The sequence below is a fragment of the Anser cygnoides genome, chromosome 8 (assembly GCF_040182565.1).
Source record: "Anser cygnoides isolate HZ-2024a breed goose chromosome 8, Taihu_goose_T2T_genome, whole genome shotgun sequence".
In the NCBI taxonomy this organism is placed as follows: Eukaryota; Metazoa; Chordata; class Aves; order Anseriformes; family Anatidae; genus Anser; species Anser cygnoides.
Window position 1 is genome coordinate 6,342,827 of NC_089880.1, and position 20,920 is coordinate 6,363,746.

At 37.5% G+C, this 20,920-nt stretch overlaps 1 protein-coding gene across 6 annotated transcripts in view; it reads right to left on the reverse strand.

Moving 5' to 3' along the window:
* Nucleotides 1–20,920, reverse strand: part of VAV3 (vav guanine nucleotide exchange factor 3) — a 275,359-nt gene that overhangs the window by 82,888 nt on the left and 171,551 nt on the right. For 5 of the 6 annotated variants that reach the window (XM_048066894.2, XM_048066889.2, XM_048066890.2 and 2 more), the window contains one exon: nucleotides 15,878–19,772. In XM_048066894.2, coding sequence (XP_047922851.1) covers nucleotides 19,731–19,772 — 42 coding nt within the window. In that variant the 3' untranslated portion in view covers nucleotides 15,878–19,730. Of the gene's footprint in view, nucleotides 1–6,698; nucleotides 19,773–20,920 lie in introns of those variants that run through there. The other variant, XM_048066888.2, reaches the window with a different exon arrangement.

Consider the following 20,920-nt stretch of genomic DNA (forward strand, 5'->3'; position numbering starts at 1 on the left):
GAGAAGCAAATGCCCTCAAGTAAATTCACTCTCACTTCAACAACTGGTACCACACGTTGGATCTCTGGTGACAGAAATGCACATCCATTTACAAAAGAACAGAAAGTTCTACATCTTTCTCATGAATGCCATGGAAATTGTGATTGGTCATCAATTTGAATCACAGCTCTGCCCCAGATTGACACTGGCAATCTCCCACATCTGTGAAGACCCTGGTCCATCCAGGATCTGTACTTTTATCCACATGTAAAGATTTTAGTGTGCCTACCTTTAGGTTTCCCACTCTTGGTTCTTTATGATCTTTGTCAAGTGCAAGTTTCTTTAGCACATCCGTGTCTTCAAACTATGTGACACAGCTGAAGACATAGCACTTATCCTCAATTATTATTAACTGACATTCTTGAATCTTCTAACACTAAGCTCAGACAAAGAATGGTTTCTGCAAAAAGGTTCACATCAAAGGAGCAGGAGCAAAGAGGCAACTGGAAGAGATAGAATGCTTTGACTATTGACAGCAGGACAAAGGTAACAAAGATGGACTAAACTCTATAAGTATTATTTATATAAGCTTAGATGCACTGAAATTATATAGACAATATTACTTATATTATATAGATATACATACATATTCTTATTTTAGTTTTATTTGCTACCTGAAGATTTTATAGGGTTTATCAAATATTTCAATTTTGTTATGTAGGAAAGTATCTCCATATTATGTGAACATACACAAATAATAACTGTGTTTGAGCATCTACCCACCTGCTCATTTGCAATTTGCTTTCTAAGTTATATCATCCTTTTTCTCTATACTTTTTCTCAACTAAAGGACATTTTTCAGCCCATTATTGGTTTATTAGCACAGAAGATTTAGAGACCCTCTGGAATCCCTCATCAACAGAATCTATTTCATTGAACTAGTCCTTTGCAATGAAAAAGCAACACAACCTGGTAATATTAAATATGAAAGAAATCATATACTCTACTATACTCAAGATGATAGCCACAGTTTACAGAAGGCATGATGAAATTAAGCAGAACATGAAACTCTGTGCAGGCCCTAAACCGGTGCATATACTCACTGTCTGTGGCAGGTCTATTACCTGATGTCTCTCACTGTGAGCCTGTGCTTTGACTATAGTTGCTCACATTTATTAAAACAGAGAAAGAAGGGAGTGCTGGTCTGTACAACCAAGGATGCACTCCTCAGGGGCTGAGCTTGTGTAGTGCAAAGCACCCGTCACATCACCTCTCAGCCATGGACCACAGGAGGGATCGCCACCAGCTGTGAGGCAGAGAACACAGCACAGAGAGTGATCATGCAGACAGAGAGCAGGTGAAAGGGTCAGTAACATGGACAGCAGAAATAATGGTTATTGGCAGGTCAAGGGGAGGAACTGGTATGTTTTTCAAAAACATCAGAACATTGACTAATGTAGAAATATTTTAGCTTAGTCCCTATTTTTTTTAATTTTTTTTTTTTATTATTTTTTGCTGCACACCACTACTTCAAGGAGATCAGGTTGCTGATTATCGAGTCTCACCTGCCTAACGTTTCTCCACTAAATTGGAAGATGTGTGGAGCGGGTATTAAAAAGAAAAGCTCCCCACAGCACAATCTTGAAAAACACATCTTGTTTCTAACGCACACCACAACCTTCTCTGTTTCTAACAACAATGAGCAAGTAAGGAAGTAGTGTTTATAAAACCTTCTTAAAGCCACGTGTTGGTAGCATTTTCAGAGTTATTATTCGCATAACTCCATTCCCACTGAAGTCACTGAGGCCAATGACTCATTAGACAAGAGGCCAAACTCAGAAAACTTGAACTTAGAGTGCACAGAACTTGATTGTATGAAGACTTTCTACCTAATTGTATCTTACGACAAAACAGCAAGGGCTGAGAGTTTCAAATCATTTTAAGAAACTGAGTGCAAAAATCTTTGGGCTTTAGAAGGAAGTGATTGTTGGGCTTCTTTAGACGGCTTTGAAAATCTACAGTTTAATCATTACACTCTTTATCACTTTTATTTCTACGTACACACATATATGCGTAAGTATAAATATATATACGCAGACAAACTGTACTCATAACCCTGATGTGTTCCTCCATATTCAGATTAGCCTGCCATCTTGTGTCTATAAGGAACATAACATCCCATTTAACCAAGCACCTATGTATCAACCTCATGCACACATGCATGCTGTCTGTATTACAATTTAGGCAAATACAAAACAGCTCTTGAGCAATGCAAGATGATTACTTCATTTAATTAGATATGGTGGGATCTCCATGTTGTATGCTGATGAGACAAGCTGGTATAGCATGGTAAAGGCCAACTACTGTTACAAAAAATGCAGAGCTTTGGTTAAAAGAGACCAGACTACAGTAGATAATATTTTGCTCAAAACTATATATCTATCTAATCTGACATAAGAATTGCAAGGATATCTTAGTTGTTTTTCTGATATTTTCATGTTAACTATTAGTTGGATTTTTGCCACTGAGACACAACCATCCCTGCTGCAAGACCAGAACTTCCATGCAGCAGACTACAAGAGAAAAGTCTTCCCAGACAGGAAGATGAATGACTAAAAGGGAAAGTGGTTTTGCCTACACACTTGGGATTAGCAAGGGCGTGTGAGTGACAGGGGGAAGGGGGAGAAAATCAACCAACCTACGAAGGGTAGCTGCTTTTGCTTTTCCTAAAAAGGTGTTTTATTGATTCCTGTTAAAGAAAAATAATTGAACTCTCAGGGGAAGAAAAAGAAGATTTCTTTTAGGAGCATTTGCTGCACTGTCTGAAGGGGCTTGACACTTACCTCCTGTTCTCCTTTTTGGCACAGAGAAGAACAATCGAGCAATAGTGCAGAGAAAATAATTTGTGCAGTTTGATTAGTTTCCACACCAGATGTTCCCACATATATTCACGTCTCCCCAACTCTCTCTCTCTAGCCAAAAGTGTGCGCAGCTGGTGCTTCTATAGTCAACACCAAAGCTATTTCACAGAGCTATTAGCAGGGGGTTACATTACGGATCCCACCACTTCTCTGGGGGCCTGCTCCCGTTTCCAGTGAAATTAAGGCATCATTGTGCTCATTGTCTTCAGGGAGTGCCAGAAAAGGTTGTTGGAAAAACTTTTGCTGCTGATATGCACCTGCACTTTCAACTCTTCCAGCCTGTGATTTCCATTTCACTCTCATTCCCTCAGCTTTCTTGCTGGCACCACAAAGCACTGCAGCTGTTCTGCTGACCAGCTCTAGGTTTTCATTCTTTGTAAAGTAGGTTCCAATGACAAACTATTTTAAAAAGAATCACAAAGCATAAGAACTTTTGCTTGTTTGTTAATTTAAAGTTTTAATGTCCATGGATTTAAAGAAACAGCAACTACAAAGTTGCTGAACATGAACATACTGGTGACTGAATAAATCTTAAAAAATGGTAAAAGTGCTACCACATGAAAACATTCACAGTTTCTGGCAAACTCTGCTAGGGCAAGTACTAGCTGGGAACCCATCACCAAGAAATTGGCCACATTATGAGAAATTCTAAATTCTTAAAAATTTATTTTTTTTTTTAAGTTTCTTACTTAATACTGACAGAAATGTTTCTATAGCCTTGGAGCTTTGGGTTTGGTTCAAATTGCTCTGGATGCAAGTGGGAGGTTTTCTGCTGATGCAGAAGGAACTAAGGTTATGCACCTTTTCATTTCTAGGAACTCAGGATCTGTGCAAATTTTGCAGTCAGTTTGTCTTCATAACTGCTGCATCTTGTTGCAGAAGACATACACATGGGATTCTTTCATGAAGGATTTATGCTTTCTTGATGTGAACTGAAGGTGATCTGAGGCAGAAACATGCTGGTGAAAGCACTGCAATAACAAGTGGGAAGAAATCATCCTGTATACCAACAGTGATGTCCATGAGGATTTTTTGCCAGTAGGTTCTCAGTGCATGCATCTGACAACTAGTCTTGTCCATGTGGATGATCACTTGGGAGATAACATTAAAGGTGATGGAAGGTGTCTGGTTATCAGCTGGACGCCGCTACTCTCCAAAAGGGGCATTTTAAATGTTTAGATGCCAGGTTAGCTAGATGACCTTAGCTACCTAAAAGCATAAACTCATGCAGCTTTCAGGAGGCAAGGGACTGCAGGAACTGGTCAGTACAATGTGATTTGGGAAGAAAGAATGGACCGTACCCACCAGTGAAGTCCCTGTAAAGAGACAACATGTGGTACTGCATTATGCCAATACAGCAAGATTGGGTGAACACGGCCAAAAGACTGGCAAAGGACAGCATGGCACAGGCAAGTATCACTGGTAGTGGGACAGCACATACAAAAGGACGCAAGGATAAAAAAGCCAGTTGTACTCTGAAAGGGCCAGGCTAATAAGCAGAGGATCTCTTCAGAACAAAGAGGGCAGTGGGCATCATTCGGGTCTCCTAAAGATTTGGAGTTGTACTGATACCTTGCACAGAAAATTAGATGTAAATGATCAGAGTGTTCATTGTCATTTTGGACTTGAGATGTCACTAAATTTAAACACACTCTTGTGGTGGCTGCTACTGTAGCACAGAAGACTTGTGTAATCTCAGGGAGAAAATAAAAAAGGGGCCACAAAGTAAAGTAAAAGAATTCACTGTTTTCCTTCTTGTTGAATGAGGTGAAGGCAAAAGCAGCACAGAATTAAAGGCAAATTACATGTCTAATATGATTCTGATCATTGAAAGTAAAATTAACAGACATCTGGATCTAGTATGCGAAACTTTGCTTCCTGAACTTTGCTGGAGTTGTGCCGCTGACTGCAACATAGCCACAATTCTATCCTGAAAATGTCTTGAGTCAAACTCTGTGAGAAAATGGAGGCTTACCAGTGTATCAAGACTTGAGGATATTGCATACCTGCCTGGGGGAGTGGGGGGCACTTTGCTGTAAGACTGTTTCTATTCATAGGGAAATAGAACATATTTGCATCATTTTATCATACCAGCATAGTAGCCATGTTCCCCTCCCACACACACAGCTGATGCAAACTCCCACTGTTTTTATTATAACAGAGAAAGCACCCAGGCCTGTTTCAGCTGTATTAACAGAACCTGATTTTTAAAACCCTAAAGATGAAGATATGACAAGGGATTTTCAAATGCATCTGAACACCCTAAAATCTGTCCCGCAGGTCCACTGACATTGAAACAAGGCACAGGATATTTTTATCATTTTCCAATACATCCTTGAGAGGTGACAAATGAAAGCAAACGTAATAGAGCAAGATAGCATGGTCTAGTAAAGGATATCTTGCACAAGCTGAAACAGTACACAAAAATACCATTTGGACCCTTCCTCCCCATAATCAGAAAGCTTTGTTATCACAAATGCTTAGACAGACTATATGGCAACCAAATGCTTCCCCCATCCCCTTCAGCAAGCTCATTTCAGTTGCAGTTATAAACACAAAGATTTCTTCAATGAACCCGGGAGACAGCAGATGTTAATTATAGCAAAATGGTATCAAAGCCAAACAAAAATTTGTTTTGGTTTGGTTTTGCATGATTAGTTCAGCAGCACTCCCAAATAGCATAAACTGCAGGGTATGCAAACCCTGATCACTTGACAAAGATGTATGTAGACTTGCCCATCCTATATAACCAAATGTCACCTACATAGTTATTAGCAATTGCCCTTAAGCTAATGCATCATGTGTCTTTTTGACAAGAGGAATGGCCGGGTTCTGACAAAGAATAATTGTCATTTCAATTGAAAAACGGTAAAATATAACCAAAATCAAACATGAAATTATTACTGAAAAATGTAAGGGAGCAGACAGAACTGTATAACTTGGCTGGAATTAGCAGCAGCTTAATTTAGGCAAATACAGATTGACCTTAAATTAGCTCTAATAAGCATTCAATGCAGTACAAACTACAAAAGTAAATGAAAATGGTAGTTATGGCACTTCAAGATTAGGGTGCCCTCAGTGCCCAAGGAGCTTCAGCACTAACCAAAGAGGAAGAGGAGTGCTTCTAGGGAGTTCCAGTTTCCACCTAACCTAAGGTTTAATGACCGAATTCTTCAGCTGTACACTAATTTTCAACTCTGAAGCTACTGAAAACAATGAAGCTATACAGTGTACCTAAATGAGGGTTAAGGCACATCCTCCAGCATCAGCTGCTCTGCTGCTCCAGCACACCCTTTCTGGGAAGCAATGAAGAGGACTGAACAGTAAGTACTGCAAATCTCTCCTTCCAGATCTCAGACTTCTGCAGTATGCTATTGTCACACTTTCAGCATTATAAATTAGGCTCACTAAATATTCCAATCAATTACTTTTTGATTTACTGCCTTCCATGGCATTTTCCTCTTTCATTTATTGGTACACTTGACTTGCATTTCCTAAGGGGACGTCGTGTGCTAAAATTATATGGCAAAGAACATGTCATTCTTTTAAAATGTCTTCTTTCCTTCCACTGCAAGTTTAGGCTGTACCCTGTAGGGTGCCCCCAAACTAATCTCTTCTCTCCTCAGTCCTTGCAGGGATCTCTGCTTCGCTGGCTAGCAGCTTTTCCCATCACAACGATTAGAATATTGATTAAAAGCTTCCCCTGAATCCTGTCTCCATAGGACTGCACTAACAAGCTAACAGACTTAAAACATCTTCCAGCATACATTTATAACATAGCACTGTGTGATTTCCTACCTTCAAATGCGCTGGTTGTAGTGCTTGTCTCCCTCTGAGGAATAACGGACACAAATCAGGAGTGGGTTTTACCCACATATCTGTGCTGCCAGGCAGTCCAGACTTTGGGATTATTCTTTTTGTACTGGCCACTAATCATTGCCAGCCATGTGGGTAACCCAGTCAGAAGATCCTTGCACTAGCCAATACTAGAGCAGCTCCCCACAACTCACTAACTTAAGCACTTACTGATCAACTACAACTTGTTTTGCAGGAGGTGGAATCTTAAGTGTTTGTGTTTTTTTTTCCGTGAAGTGAATTTAAAATATCACTTTGCTTTCTACCAAGCCTCCAAAATATTCTGTCATTCAGGTCCACTGCTTTGTCATGGTTATTCACATATAACATTTTTCTCGCACACACAACCCTCACCTACCCTTCACAAACATTCTTTGCTTGAGAAAAGGAAGGAAAAGAAAAAAAAGGAAAGATCCCTTGGGATGGTAATCTCCTTCTTACAAGTATATTGTTTTCCCAGTATAAATATTGCAGAATATATCCTTAAGTCTGATGTTACTTGCTCTTAAAGTATCAAAAACTAACAAGGAAATCATGCCTACACAGTATTGATAATTCACAAGGCCACAGAAAGAGGCTGGGTGGGGATTCTTTGAAATTTTAATTAACCCTGGGAGAATCAATAAAACCATTTGTTTAGTTCTAGCACCTGTTTTTAGGCAATAATATCTTCATGCTACTGCTTGCTTAGTTATATTAGAAATTACACTATCTCTTCGGCTGCAAAAAGATTATTGATTTGTATGTAAAGTCAGGCACAAAATACTGGTTGTTTACAGTGATTCAGAGTTGCTGTGAGCACTGTCTGTAAAGTCACCCAACTCCAGTGCAACATACCAGCATGCCTCAAAGCAAGCAAGCTTAACAAATCAACAGTTCACATCACGTAAGGAGCCACTAAGCCACCTTCTTTGTCAGGTAAGAAACTTTCCAAGTCTGATGATATAAACAACACAAACGAACTCATGCTTTTCAACAGCTCCAAAGAGGAAGATAATGGTAGGAGAAAATGTGAAAAATATGACTATTTACTATTCAGGCAGCTTTCCACTATTTTTCCCTTTCTTTATACCTACTTGATATATACATACAGAATTTAAAAAATATGAAAGCCTATCTAGCTAGTAATGACTAACTACTAACCAGTGAGCACTCACTGGTCCAAAGCACTGCAATGAGCAGCATTCCCTGGTCAAAAGGGTTTTGCCACTACAGCACAAATAATCTGCCCTTCAACATTGCCACTCACGCTAGCCGAAAGTTGAACAGCTCTGAATAGTTTACAATTTTCTTTTATCCATGGGATTTAGACAGAATCCCTGTTGACCATTTCTGTAATACCCATAAATTATAAGTACCCCACAACATTTATTATCTTTAAAAATGAACATCATCAAGTCTCAGACTACAGTAACTGTGGTATCATAATGAATTCCTGCTTCCATTCAAGTCAACAAATGGACTGACCACCTGTAGATTTCAATTGTCAAGTTTCATACTTCTGTTCACCTGGTTACTGCCTAACTTTTCTATGAACAGTACGAACAGACTTACAGCTCTTTACTATCGGCCACTGAATGTTTTTTCATCTTACTATGTCTAGACTGAGGTGTAAACTTAATTTGAAACTCTTGGCTTTGTCAGTTTTGTCATGTAAGACAGTTTTTGACTATCTTTTATTATTTCAAAAGCAGATAGGAGGAGGATTTAAAAAAAAATCATAATACTAACATGTTTAGTAAGCATGACAGTTTCTCAGTCTTAAGAACAGTGAGACAGAGCAGTCCATTTTCAGCCAACATATTTGCTGCCCTGTGGCTAATTTGTAGCTGAACCCAGCAAATGTAAAAATGCCTGGGCTTTCTCTGCATTTACTGTTGGAATCACAAACTAAGAAGGGAGGAAGCAAACAATGCCACTCAAACTGTTTTCAGCAGATTCTTCATCATAAACAGTTTTCTCAAAATATCAGCCATTCAAATTTCAAAAAAGTTGTTCTCAAACATTTCCCTTAATGGAACAAAGAACTGGGTAAAATCAATAGATCTGTTTTTTTGTTCTACTCTATTTCTGATGCTCTAGGATTACCGTAGCTTTTAGGCCCAAGCATAGGAATGCTTAACTCCCACAGAAGTAATTTAAGTTGAGGCTTTTGTGCAAATTTTGGTTTATCTTTAACCTCAACTTTCATACGTGTGATGCTAACACGTTCCTCCCTATGCAGTGAAGATCAGTATGCTTAAGATGCAATGTAACTTTCTGGACAATTATTTATATGTGATTACCAGATAACTATGACTTACACTAAGACATGTCTGCGGGCACTGTCACTGCTAAAACTCAAGCAGCTGAGTAATTCTCAAGAGCTTGCATCTCAACTGATCCACTTGGCTTCAGTTTGTACTTCTCTGTGTCCTTTTGACAATGAAAGGTCCATGGTAAAACAGAACTTTTCAGTTCTGGTCAAGCTTGAGCTGATTCAGAGGAAGTTGACTATATTCTACATCACCATGGTGTGTGCTTAAGACATGTTTTCCATCACAGAAGGTTAAGGCAAATATTATAGGATTCTAGCTTTATGTGCTACAAAGTATATTAGCGAATTCTTATCTTGAAAGTAACCTGATAAAATTTAAAGGGTATCTCAGTTTGGGGTTTCCCCCCTCTTCATAACAAGCTATTGTAATCAGAGGCACAGTAGATTACCTAAGCAGAAGAACTGTACAAAATATTTTGAAATAATATAAAATCTCTGGAAAGTTTCATTATTCAATAGAATATTGTTAAAATGAGCATTCAGTTCCCTCTTATAGAAAACTCCCTCCAAACCTCAAAAAATATAAATAAAATAAATAAAAAAAAAAGATGGCTCCGTAAGCTCTTTTATAAGAAAATGCTTCTACTGAGTAGGTGATATGGTGATCCTCTTTAGGGTTCTGTTCTCATCAAAATATTCAGAATAGAACATGATTTCAAAAAAAAAAATCTATATCTACAGGAAATGCTCAATTTTAAAATAAGAAAAAAAGATGGAATTTTGACTGTACCTGATCAAGTGTGCATTTTGCCACTGAATTCGATCCTACCTGTATTCCATAGGGCTTCTTTTAGTTTTTATATATACACACACACAGAATGCTGTGTTACTTTGCTGGAAAGTGTATCTAGCTGCTTTAACATGTATACTCCAACAATTTGAAGTTAATGGTCTACTAAGCACTTTTCACACTAGCTATACAAAAAAAAAAAAAAAAAAAAGGCAGTTAAATGTTTCTTGCACCACTAAGTATAATAAGAAACCACTACCCAAAGGCAAGGCGCTCCTCATGAAAACTTAATACAGGCTGGCAAAAGACCCCTCTCCAGTTAGTGCCTACTGAAACAGGTATGAGGAGTTGGAGTCTTCTGCTCTTGTGCATAGAGGAGAGGGAGCGATAGAAAGGAAGCAAAAAAGTGTAAAAAACAGGGAAGCAATGCAGGCAGAGCAGAAAGCCACAAATGAGATTTAAAAGGGTGGGTTTTTGAACCATGTATTCACCAAAAATCTCAGTTTCTGGAGATAAAACTGATGCTTGGACTGGAAAACAGACAGCTCTGTATAGTCTTTGCAATTTTAATGGCTGCACCAAGAAAATACACCATTTTTTACTCCTTTTTGTTCTCTTAAAAGAAGCAAGGTTCCAAATCGTGGCGAAGTACAAGGAACAGAAAGAAAAGAACAGTCTGTACGCATATTTGAATCTGAAGGCAGTCTTATCAAACAAATACAGCTGTAATCAGTGTCTAGATAATTTTTAATAAATTCTAAAAACTCTATTAAGTTAAAACACCAGTAGACCAAATCCTGACATTTTGCCAACTCTCTGAAGGTAGGATAAAGCTACACAAGGACCCACCAATACCTTCTCCAAAATAAGCAGCCACAATGACAAGAGGTTTCAGCCACTACATGGTTCACTACACAACAGCCATTGTGTATGCTCTAAGCACAAGTCAAGAGAACACATTGTGGATTTGGAGAACAGACACAGGTCAAACTCCAATGACACTGGGAAATACGAACACACATCACATGCCAGTTACTCTACATGCACCTTCACTTATGTCACAGATTAATCATTGTCATTTCATCCAACCATACATCATGTGGTCTATTAATTATTAGTTAACAATAATTTACTACTTTTTTTTCCTGAAATCTAATAGTAATTAGAACTGTACACGCAGTGACATTCAAATAAAGCTTCTTGCTCTTCACAGGGCACTCCTGATGAAGAAACAGAAAAAGAAAACACCTTGTTTTAATCTTACTGAATAGATGCATTCTTTTTGGACCATAGTTCTTTTCTGTGCTTGTTGATTTATTTCATTGATAACTACTAAATATTTATGACAATCCACAAACTGAGACTCAATTCAACTGTGTTTAGGAGGATAAACCATTGTACCTGTGTATGAATAGTTAAAACGCAGAGAAAAAATGCTATGCCAAAAGCTAACACTTAGTTGTTATTAATCTATAAAGTCAAAAAAGATGATGTGTTCAGGTACCAGGTAGAATTAATTTTAGCACTAGTATTCAATCCTTTGACATTTTAGAAGATTCCAATCATGCTGATAGCTGGTTTACTGCTCTCTTATGGACAAGTTGTAGTATTACAGTACTTATACAAATTCAGCACAAGAACAAACCCACCTTTTTGTTTTTTAAAAACACATTTTCTATTGATTTGAGGTAAAGATGTTTGAAGCAAAATTACCTTCTTCTCAAATCTTTTATTTTTTGTTTGGAATTGAGTAGAAAGACATGGTACCTGAGAAGCCTTCATTGTTAACCATCCCTGAAATTAATGCATATCTAAGAAAAAAGTTTTGATTTTGACAACACTACATATGCTGCAGGAACAATACATTCAAAAATAAACTTATAAATGGAAATAATGTTGTTCAAGCTCTGTCTTCCTACTGTAAACCAACTCTTAAGACTTTCTTTTTTTACACCAGTTTTACACTGCCACTTGAGCTAAATATGATCCAGTTGCATCTTTTGAAGAAATTGTTTTAATTTGTGAAGATTCAAACTCTGCATATTGAGCAACCTGCTAGCTCTAAATTGTATGTTCAGCTTATTACCTGTCATAGATCTTTTCCTCTCTACGCTGGCATAACATCTCTGCGGGTTTTTTTGGCAAACGCCAAGTTGATTGAAGCATTGCACAGCTGAAAGGCAATTACAGAAAGGTAGTACAGCAGGAGCTCCAAGGAAACGTGGTCAGTATCTTTAGCATCTTTAACTACATATAGAAACACAGAACAGTTCGGCTTGGAAGGGACCTTAAAGATCATCTAGTTCCAACACCACTGCCATGTTTATGTCTAGATATCTATAAATTATCCCTGATATATTGCTTAGCTAACCATACTTCAAAAACTTCTAATGATGGAGGTTCCACAATTTCCCCGGAAAATTTCAAATCCAGGCAGGTTGGAATTTGAAAAAAGTTCCCTGAAGTCTACATCTCCTTTGTGCAGCTCAAGGATTGTTTTTTTGTGTTTTTTTTTTTTTCCTGGTACTATTTACACTGATTGTGCTTAGTCTCATTAAGGTGAGCAAAGCCTTTCACTTATTTGAACACTATTACCGCCACCACCCTTTGCCTGCTCTTCTGTAACTCCATCAAACAGCTCATTTCTTCACCCTTCCTTGTTAGTCTCTTCAGGAATGTTTTCTATGAGCCTTACCTTACATAAAGTTTAGTGCCCAAAACTGGACCGAGTACTCCAGCAGAAACCTTTCCAGAAATGAACATTTTATAAAGGATATTCCCATTATTATACACCAAGACAGCATTTACCTTCTTCACAGTACAATCCTGTAACTTTCGTTCTGTCCATCATTCACTTTTCTTTTTCTCCCTCAATCCTTTAATGCAGTACTGCAGCTTAACCAGAAGTTCCCCAGCCTGAACTGGTGTACACAATTCAGTCCATCTGTAAATGTAACTTTGTAGATGTTAATTTAATTGCATCTTTTTTATATATTACCGATTTATCACTATGTGTGTTACAACCCTATCCTCCAGCCCATTGGCAACCTATGCTTGCATGACATCATCTGCAAATATTTTTATGCTCTAGACAAGAAAAGGTAGCATTTGTTTGTGAAGAATTTGTTTGTTGGGGGAAGGTCACCTTTCAAATAAACATCCCTGAGCACAAGATAAATCCTAACACGGTAAAAATAGACTGCGACCCTCAGAGACTCAAGAATGCGCAAGCAGGGAACCGTTACCACTGGAAGCTGTTTGTTTTTCCTAAAGCTGTACAACTCTTTGGGGTAAGAGGCAAAAGAGATAATGTGATTGGAAATATTTTCCATATAAATCCTTTGTGTACTTGTACGTACGCTTACTGGCATCCCCCCAAAGATACAATATAAAAAGGCTTTTGTGCAGCTGGTCGTTTTAAGTCCTGTATAATCTGAGAAGTTGTAAATCAAATTCTGTTTCTTCCCGGTGACACGAAGTCTAAGCCTGCATTCTCACATTCAGGACAACGTTTGAAAAAAAAAGTGAACCTTCCCCTTAAGTGTGAATGAAAGTTGCAAAGACTGAAAAACTATCTAGGTTTTGTTTAAATTTCTGGAGCTTGATTTTCCACACTCACTGTCTGAAAAAGGTCACAATGATATGCTGATTCAGAGAGCAATAAGCATTTTAATCTCACATGGTTCCTGTGTCTACCTGATCCAACTGGATATGCTTTCTTTGTTAAAGAATTTTCAAAACAATCAATGGTTCTTTTTAAAGTAAGAATAGAAAACCTACTACTACATTCTCCAGTTGGAATTATCCTTGGGAATATTAACAGTTGATATATTAGGTAATGAATATCCCACACACCCTCAATAAAAATGCGTGTTACCAAAAACAAAAACAAAAAAATCAGGCATGATTGCTTCTGATCTACCTATATTTTTCTTCTCTCCACATTAATATTCCTGATGACAAACAATATACGTACAGGACTGGGCACATGAACTGGTACCTCCCTTTCCTAGTGCAGAAGTACCTTCAACTGTTCTTTCAGCCAAACTACTCAAATTTGATGACACCGAAGAGGCACACCCAGAACATTACAGTAATCACAGTTCCAAGGAGGCCAATCGCTCATCTATCACAACTCAAGTTTAATGAAGCTATATTCGGAAACACCAAATGAAGAGAATAAAACAGGCCTACAGATTCCTCTGGGTCTGGCATTCCCTTCTCTTGCACTAAAACAAAAGGTTTTCTATACCTTCCTTACAGCCATTTGAAGTCTATCTTAAGCAGTAGGGATGCAAAGGAACAGGAAGGAGAGAAAGCTCCCCACCCCGTGTTCAAACTGTATTCAGCTAAATGGCTTTCTGTGTCACCTGCTTTAAATAACACTTGACAGGAAGGGGAAAAATAAATTCAAGATTCAAAAAGACAAATTTCTAGAACAGGTGAGAAAGCTGTTTTTACATCATCTAGCAACTTAGTGGGGTGGAGGCTTCCTGCCACATTACACTTCACAAACAGCTGACAAGCTACCAGGATACAGATTGTAAAATTACTAAGGAAAATGTTCCTTCAATTATACATATTTCCATTAGCCTTATGCATGAGTAAGAATTTGAATCCCAGGAACAATATTGCATCTCCTTGAGGAAGCCTTTTAATTGCTTTGGGAAAAAATAAAGCTAATTGAAGACAAATTTATAGAGTTCTCTAGTATGACTGGGACCAAGTCCAAGTGTGCTCAATCCCTCTACTGCATTAGCAAAGTTTTTCAATACAAAAGCATTGACAAATTTCTTTTCAATCCAATGCTAACATTAAATATTTAATATTTTGAGCAATCCTTTATAAGAATTTAGTAGCAGGCTGTTTCTGGCACATATGGTATGGTATCAACTTTTTACTTCTTGTTCTCTGATCTCTATTTCTGTTCTTCCTAAAGCCACACATTTTAGCCTATTAATATTTAAAAAAAAAAAAAAAAGTACTGAAAGAAACAAAACAGCCTCACGCCCCTTGGCCAACAACCACCTCCAAACCGGCCATTTGTTGTAACTATATGCTTACTTAAGGTCAGATTGGAACATTTTTAACTGAACTTGCATAGTTTCTGAAAAACACATTACCAGATAAAAAACTAACACAGAAAAAGTCACCAATAGCTCAAATGTTACAGGTGAATAATTAAAATCTAACTTCACTGTCATGTAAAGCAGTAGAGATCCTTATAATGAATGGACAGAATAAACTACTGCAGATCAGGAATTATAAAACTAAATTAGAAACTCAAATCTCATTTGCTATGAAAACAAATGACTCTTTGTTCTTGAAAAGGAAGTTGCTAAGCTAATGCAATGAATCACCCCTCTGAAGTCAATTTTTGATGCTTAATCCTTTCTATACGTTCTATTATCTAATTATATATGCATCATACACTTCAGCACTTCGTGAAAAAGTACGTACCATTAACATCTCATCCCACAGCTTTATGAAGTCAAAATTACTCTTCCCCCACATGTGTAAAAGCTAAAATTCCATTACTTATTTGAAGAAAGGCTAAGAAATGTATTAACTTCTTTCTCTGAAATGCACATATTCAAACATTCAACATTGTGCATCAGCGATGGCCCTCACCAAATCTGATGTAAAGATACTGTTGTGGCTTGCTGAAGTACCATGGATTCTATGTACACACAGCATCTCCTGTTTTACCTATTATTTTACTTTTATACCTGCTACACTGGGTCTGGCTTAGACAGCTTTCTCATAGCAGCTCCTAGGGTGCTACAACTGGTGTAACCTGGCTGACAAGATTTTACCTGTTTCACGATGATCACCACCACGTTACAGATGAAAGTAAGACTGTTCGAATCCTGTATCACAAATCAGCTTTCAGTGTTTACGCTTTTGCTCAAATAGAAGAAGCAGTGCTCTACGAACAGAAGAATTTGAATTCCAAATAAAGTGGTAACGTGAAACTCTCAGCAGCTCAGTTTGAAGCAGAGCCAGGAGTTAGACTCCATGATCCCTGTGGGTCCCTTCCAACTCAGGATATTCTGTGATTCTAGTATAGTGTCGACACACTTGGTGAATCTGCATGACAGCATTAGTGTTTAAATTGTAATTGGAGTTGCAGCTTCTTTTCCTAAAGTGTTGAAAATATTGATTATGAATTAGAAACGAACATTTCTGTATTGAACATCAAAGTCAACAGAACAAAACCTGGGTGCACAGCTGGATATTTTGTATAAACAAGCCCATCTCTTTATAGACAGCATATCTTTCTTACTTCTATGAGCTATTAAAACCTTTAGAATCAACCTTATCTTCTCTTTCACAGAGTATCTAGAGTTTGCCTATGAGGCAGAGGAGAAAGGTATTCTGGTAGGCATAATTTTCATTGTTCAAGTCTTTTTTGTGTGTGTTATTTTGTTGTTGTTGCTTTTCAAGCTGAGATTTTCAAATAAGTCTCCAAGCCTTAAAACTGAAAAAATTATTCAGAAACCCAGTCACAGGTGGTTCTTATGCCCTAATTACAGTGCTCACTGCTTTCTCAATTTCTCACCCATCAGAGGACACTATCTCTTCTCACATAAAAGGGGAAGGAGAACATCTGTGACTGAGTGTGATACTGTTAACAACAGAATTTAATTGAGAAACATTTTTGCATCTCACATTAGGTGTGTCTCTTAGTTATGTGGTATGTTCACGGCTGACAGGAAAATTATGCCTTACATCTGTACAGACGTGTAAATGCCTCATTAAGTTTAATAATTAGATGTTAGAAGGGTAGTTCCACAAGAAAAACTTTGCTACTGAAAAATATAAGTGACACAATGAAACAACACTGCAATTGTATCACCACTGACCTTGCTGAATTAATTCACCTGTCCAGAAATATTTTTATAAACATATTAATAATGAATTCTACATTGTAAAAAATGTATGAATTGGTTACATCATGAAAATACTATCAAGTAGCCCATGAAATTAGACATACTGTATTTTGAGATTTCAACTCAATTCAACCTGAATTTGTACGTAAATTTACATATGACAAAGAGACGAAGCAGAAGGTGGATGAGGAAGGACACTCCTATGAAACACAACACATAAAAGGAAACCTTTTACAACCATTTTTTCCCCAAAGACTGCAAGTTACCATCTTCAACATATAAGAATCAACAGTGTATGACTGATTGCAAGGTGTTCTCTAGAGCTAACACAAACAAAACCACCACTTGCCTGGATGTGGCAAAAGACAAAATATTCCAACAACAACAATCTCCCAAAAACCTCAGTCTTATAGCTAAACAGGGATTATACAGATCTGAGAAACCAAAACATTATCAGCCTTCGCTCACAATGAGAAGGCAGTTAGACAAACCAAGTACAACCTTCATACTAGCCAACTACATATTTTGACACATAATGTTAAACAAAAAAATTAACCAGTTTATTATATTTAACATATTTACAAAATATTACAAAGTACTGTAACTCCATCATTGCATGACAACAAAACCTCCATACAAGCAAAAGCAGCACATGAAAGAGACACTCCAGAGTATTTAGGAAGTCTTTGGTACTCAAAATACAGATTAAGTTGCAGCATTAACTCAATTAATACAGGGCATTAAACACAGACAATGCGTAGATTTATGCCACAAAAGTAAGTTTTGCTATGGCTTTCATTCTTCTCCTAGGCCGATTACAGGATTCACGAGTTGCTTAAAAGCTTTACAGCAACTTTAGGATGAAGAGACTACTCAAAATAATTCTAAAACCAAGCTGTCAAAAATGACTGATGTGTTTTTTAACTCACTGAATTAAACTGCCTCTTCTCAGGACTATACAACAGCAAAGCACTGAACACTTGACAGATCTAGAGCCTATTCCTCTACCCTTTGAGCAGACAAAACTGTGAAAGATCAGTTTTGTCTACTTAAGGAATATAGGATCAGGATCACAATAGACAATAGAACTGCATGGCAAAACATGATCAAAGAGTATACCCTAGACTACACTGCTGTACAGATAATTTACAAAATGTTTTGTGCACAATGTACATATTTACAAATGCTCTGAATTGTTCCATCAAGTAATATAATTAACATAATCACAGTTTACATAATTTTGAGGTAAATCCTTGAAAAGTTAAGAGCAGAGTTTCATCGGCAAGGCTGAATCTCACAAGTGCAAGATCTCTAATTTGCAGATCCTCACTTACACCTGGTCACAGCAGTGTATGCTAGATGTAGCAAATGGGTAAGATGGTTGCAGAGAGGAGGGGATTTCTGTCATCCTTTGTGCTGTGCTTGGTTCTTCATGATGGCCAGAAGGAGGCCAGAAAGAAGCAGAGAATACTGGGGGCAGCCAAGGAATCTAAAACGCATACTACCACAGATTCTGTTCTGTGGATGGACAGTGGACATGATGCTGCTTGTAGAGTGGGAAAACTTGCAGTGTTCAATTGTGCAGTGCACACTAATTGCACGATGCTTATGTGAGAAGGGGACAGGGAAAAACAAAGAGAATGTGGAATAGAATGAATTAACTTTCTTGATTAGACAATGTAATCTTAGAAGAAAAACACATTTAAGAGCTTTACTTTCTCAGAAGTTTTCAAACTGGGTTAGAAATTATGTAAACATTAGAAACTGCACATCTGAAGGCATCACCCACATTTCTTTTAATTTACAGCACTTCTGACACTACAAATACTTCAAATTACTGCCTCACCCAAGGAGTAGACACCACTTTGAGGCCTGATGTTTCAAGCTAACTAATCTGTATACATTGTTCCTTGGGGATATTCACAATACTGCAACACGATCACTCGCTGCCTTGCCATTAACGTCCTAGAGGACAAGAGAGGAACAAGCACGCTAAACTCTGCGAGTCCCCTCTGCATTACCATGGAAGAGCACAAAAGGTGTCAATCTCCTAATTAGGAATAGAAGCTCCTGTCTAACCATGAAAAAAACCGTTTATAGTTGGAAGCATCAAAAAGTTTAACTGAATCAGCCATGAGGTTAAGATAAACAATTTTGTTCTTGAAAAGTAAAATTATCTTGCATCAGTATATCCTGCTACAGAATAGCACTACAATTATGCTAATGCTTAGAATATTAAAATGAATCTTGTCATAACTATCCTTAGTTGCACTTTTATGGTCAGCTGCTTAAATGAAAAAACTCAGAAAACAGCTGGAATAACAGGGAAAGATTCCAGAATTCCAGCTTTGTTGATTTTTCAGGCAACACCTTGTCAACACACCTTTTTAAAACGCTCTCTTTAAACAAATTGTTAGAACATTTAGGCAGGACCTCAAAGAATTCAGTTAGCTAATTATATATGCATGAATGCTACTCATATTCAGTACATTTGTTTCCTTCAGGTGTTTTTTTTTGGTTTTGGGTTGTGGTTTTTTTTTAGTGTAAAACTGTTTAGAAGGTGATAAGTAAGGTAGTTTGATGTTTCACGATAAGCCCATGCCTACTGGAATGACTGAACTCTGTTTTCTGCATGCAGTGATAAGGAATAGTAAACCTTCATCTCCTTGTACCATCACAGATGTTAGTTAGAAGAAAATAGACTTATTAAGCATTCAGCCATAACTAGTATTCATGGTGTACTACAGGGAAAAATAAGAATAAATAAATTTGTTTTCCAGAGATCTTCTGGGAAGGCGAAGGTTGGACTTTGTACTGATCCCCAGTGATGGCAAAGTGGCAGGTTGTTTCTTGCACAGCTCTGGGCAAGGTAATATTCTGTCAGCACAAATTTTGTTATAAATCCCAACATTAAGACTGGAAGGTTCAGACAGACAAAAACGCTGCTGCTTAAATACTTAACAAGACCAGTAACACTTTGAAGTTATTAAATTTTACAATCCCTGAAATTGCTGGTCAGCAGAGGAAAATTTAATTCATTCGTCCTCTTCAACATAAGTAGACGGAAACCAGCCCACCTAAAAAGAAAAAAGCACAACAAAATACATTTTTTTAATGGCCAAACTAGGTAAAAGAATGGATCTGTTCTGTAAATGTAAGAATAACATTACAAAGTTAAACATGACTGACCTGCCACAGTTAGATTGATTACTCTAAAATAATTTTAAAAGAGTAACTTATAGATATGATGATTTCAAGACTAAATACCTCCCCACTTGAAAAAAAAAAAAAAGAAAAAGAAAATACACCTTTGCCCATATTGGTGGTCTATGCATTTAGGAAAAAAAAACAGCTAGAAAAGTCAAGAGCAGAAGCAGCTTTTACTACAGATAGGATGCTGCTACCTTTTGAACACACAGATAGGCAGTTAAGTATTTCACAGGCTTCGGCCAGGTCCAGAGAATCACCTTACAAAGGAAATAGCGACCGATTCCATTGCATTACATGGAGTTAGGTCCCGTTGCTGACAATGGGACTTTTAGATTAAACAGAACCGGAAGGCAGAGATCAGTGTTTTACACTTCATAACTTACAAACTTATCTCTATTCTGAGATTAATGATGTGTCAAATAAGGATTATATTAGACATACAGAGAAGCAATGTTGTATTATTGTCTTATCTATTCACTTCAGTTTTTCCATTCAGACTTTATTCTTATTTAACACTGACAAAAGACCTCAAAACCAAACCTAGAACGTGACTGGAAGAAGTGATTGCATAAGCATTTTTTGAGACTACATGACCAAAGTACCCACAGCAGTGATCTCATGATCTCAAGCCTGGGCTGTGAAAGCCATCAGAAGGAATTCTAGTGCACAACAGGGTGTCCTTTAGGAAGCAGGTAACTACATTGGAATGAGATGCTCCGTTTTCTTTGACATGTTAAGGATATGGGATTATCACTTCCTTCTCCTTATTTCTTCTTGCCTGACTGCTTTCACTTTAAGATCATAACCAGTTCCACATACATTAAAAAAAGATCTCTAAATTGCATAAAGCACTAAATCTGGACGTATGCTCCCTCATCTTCTTCTACTGGACTTGCAACTTTCGTTTCCAGTGTCCATACAGTTCGTTTTTCTCCAGCCCATTTACAAAACAGGAGGGAAAAAAGGCATTCCTTGACGTTGCAGCTCAGCTCTTTAGACAAGTAAACAGCAGCTC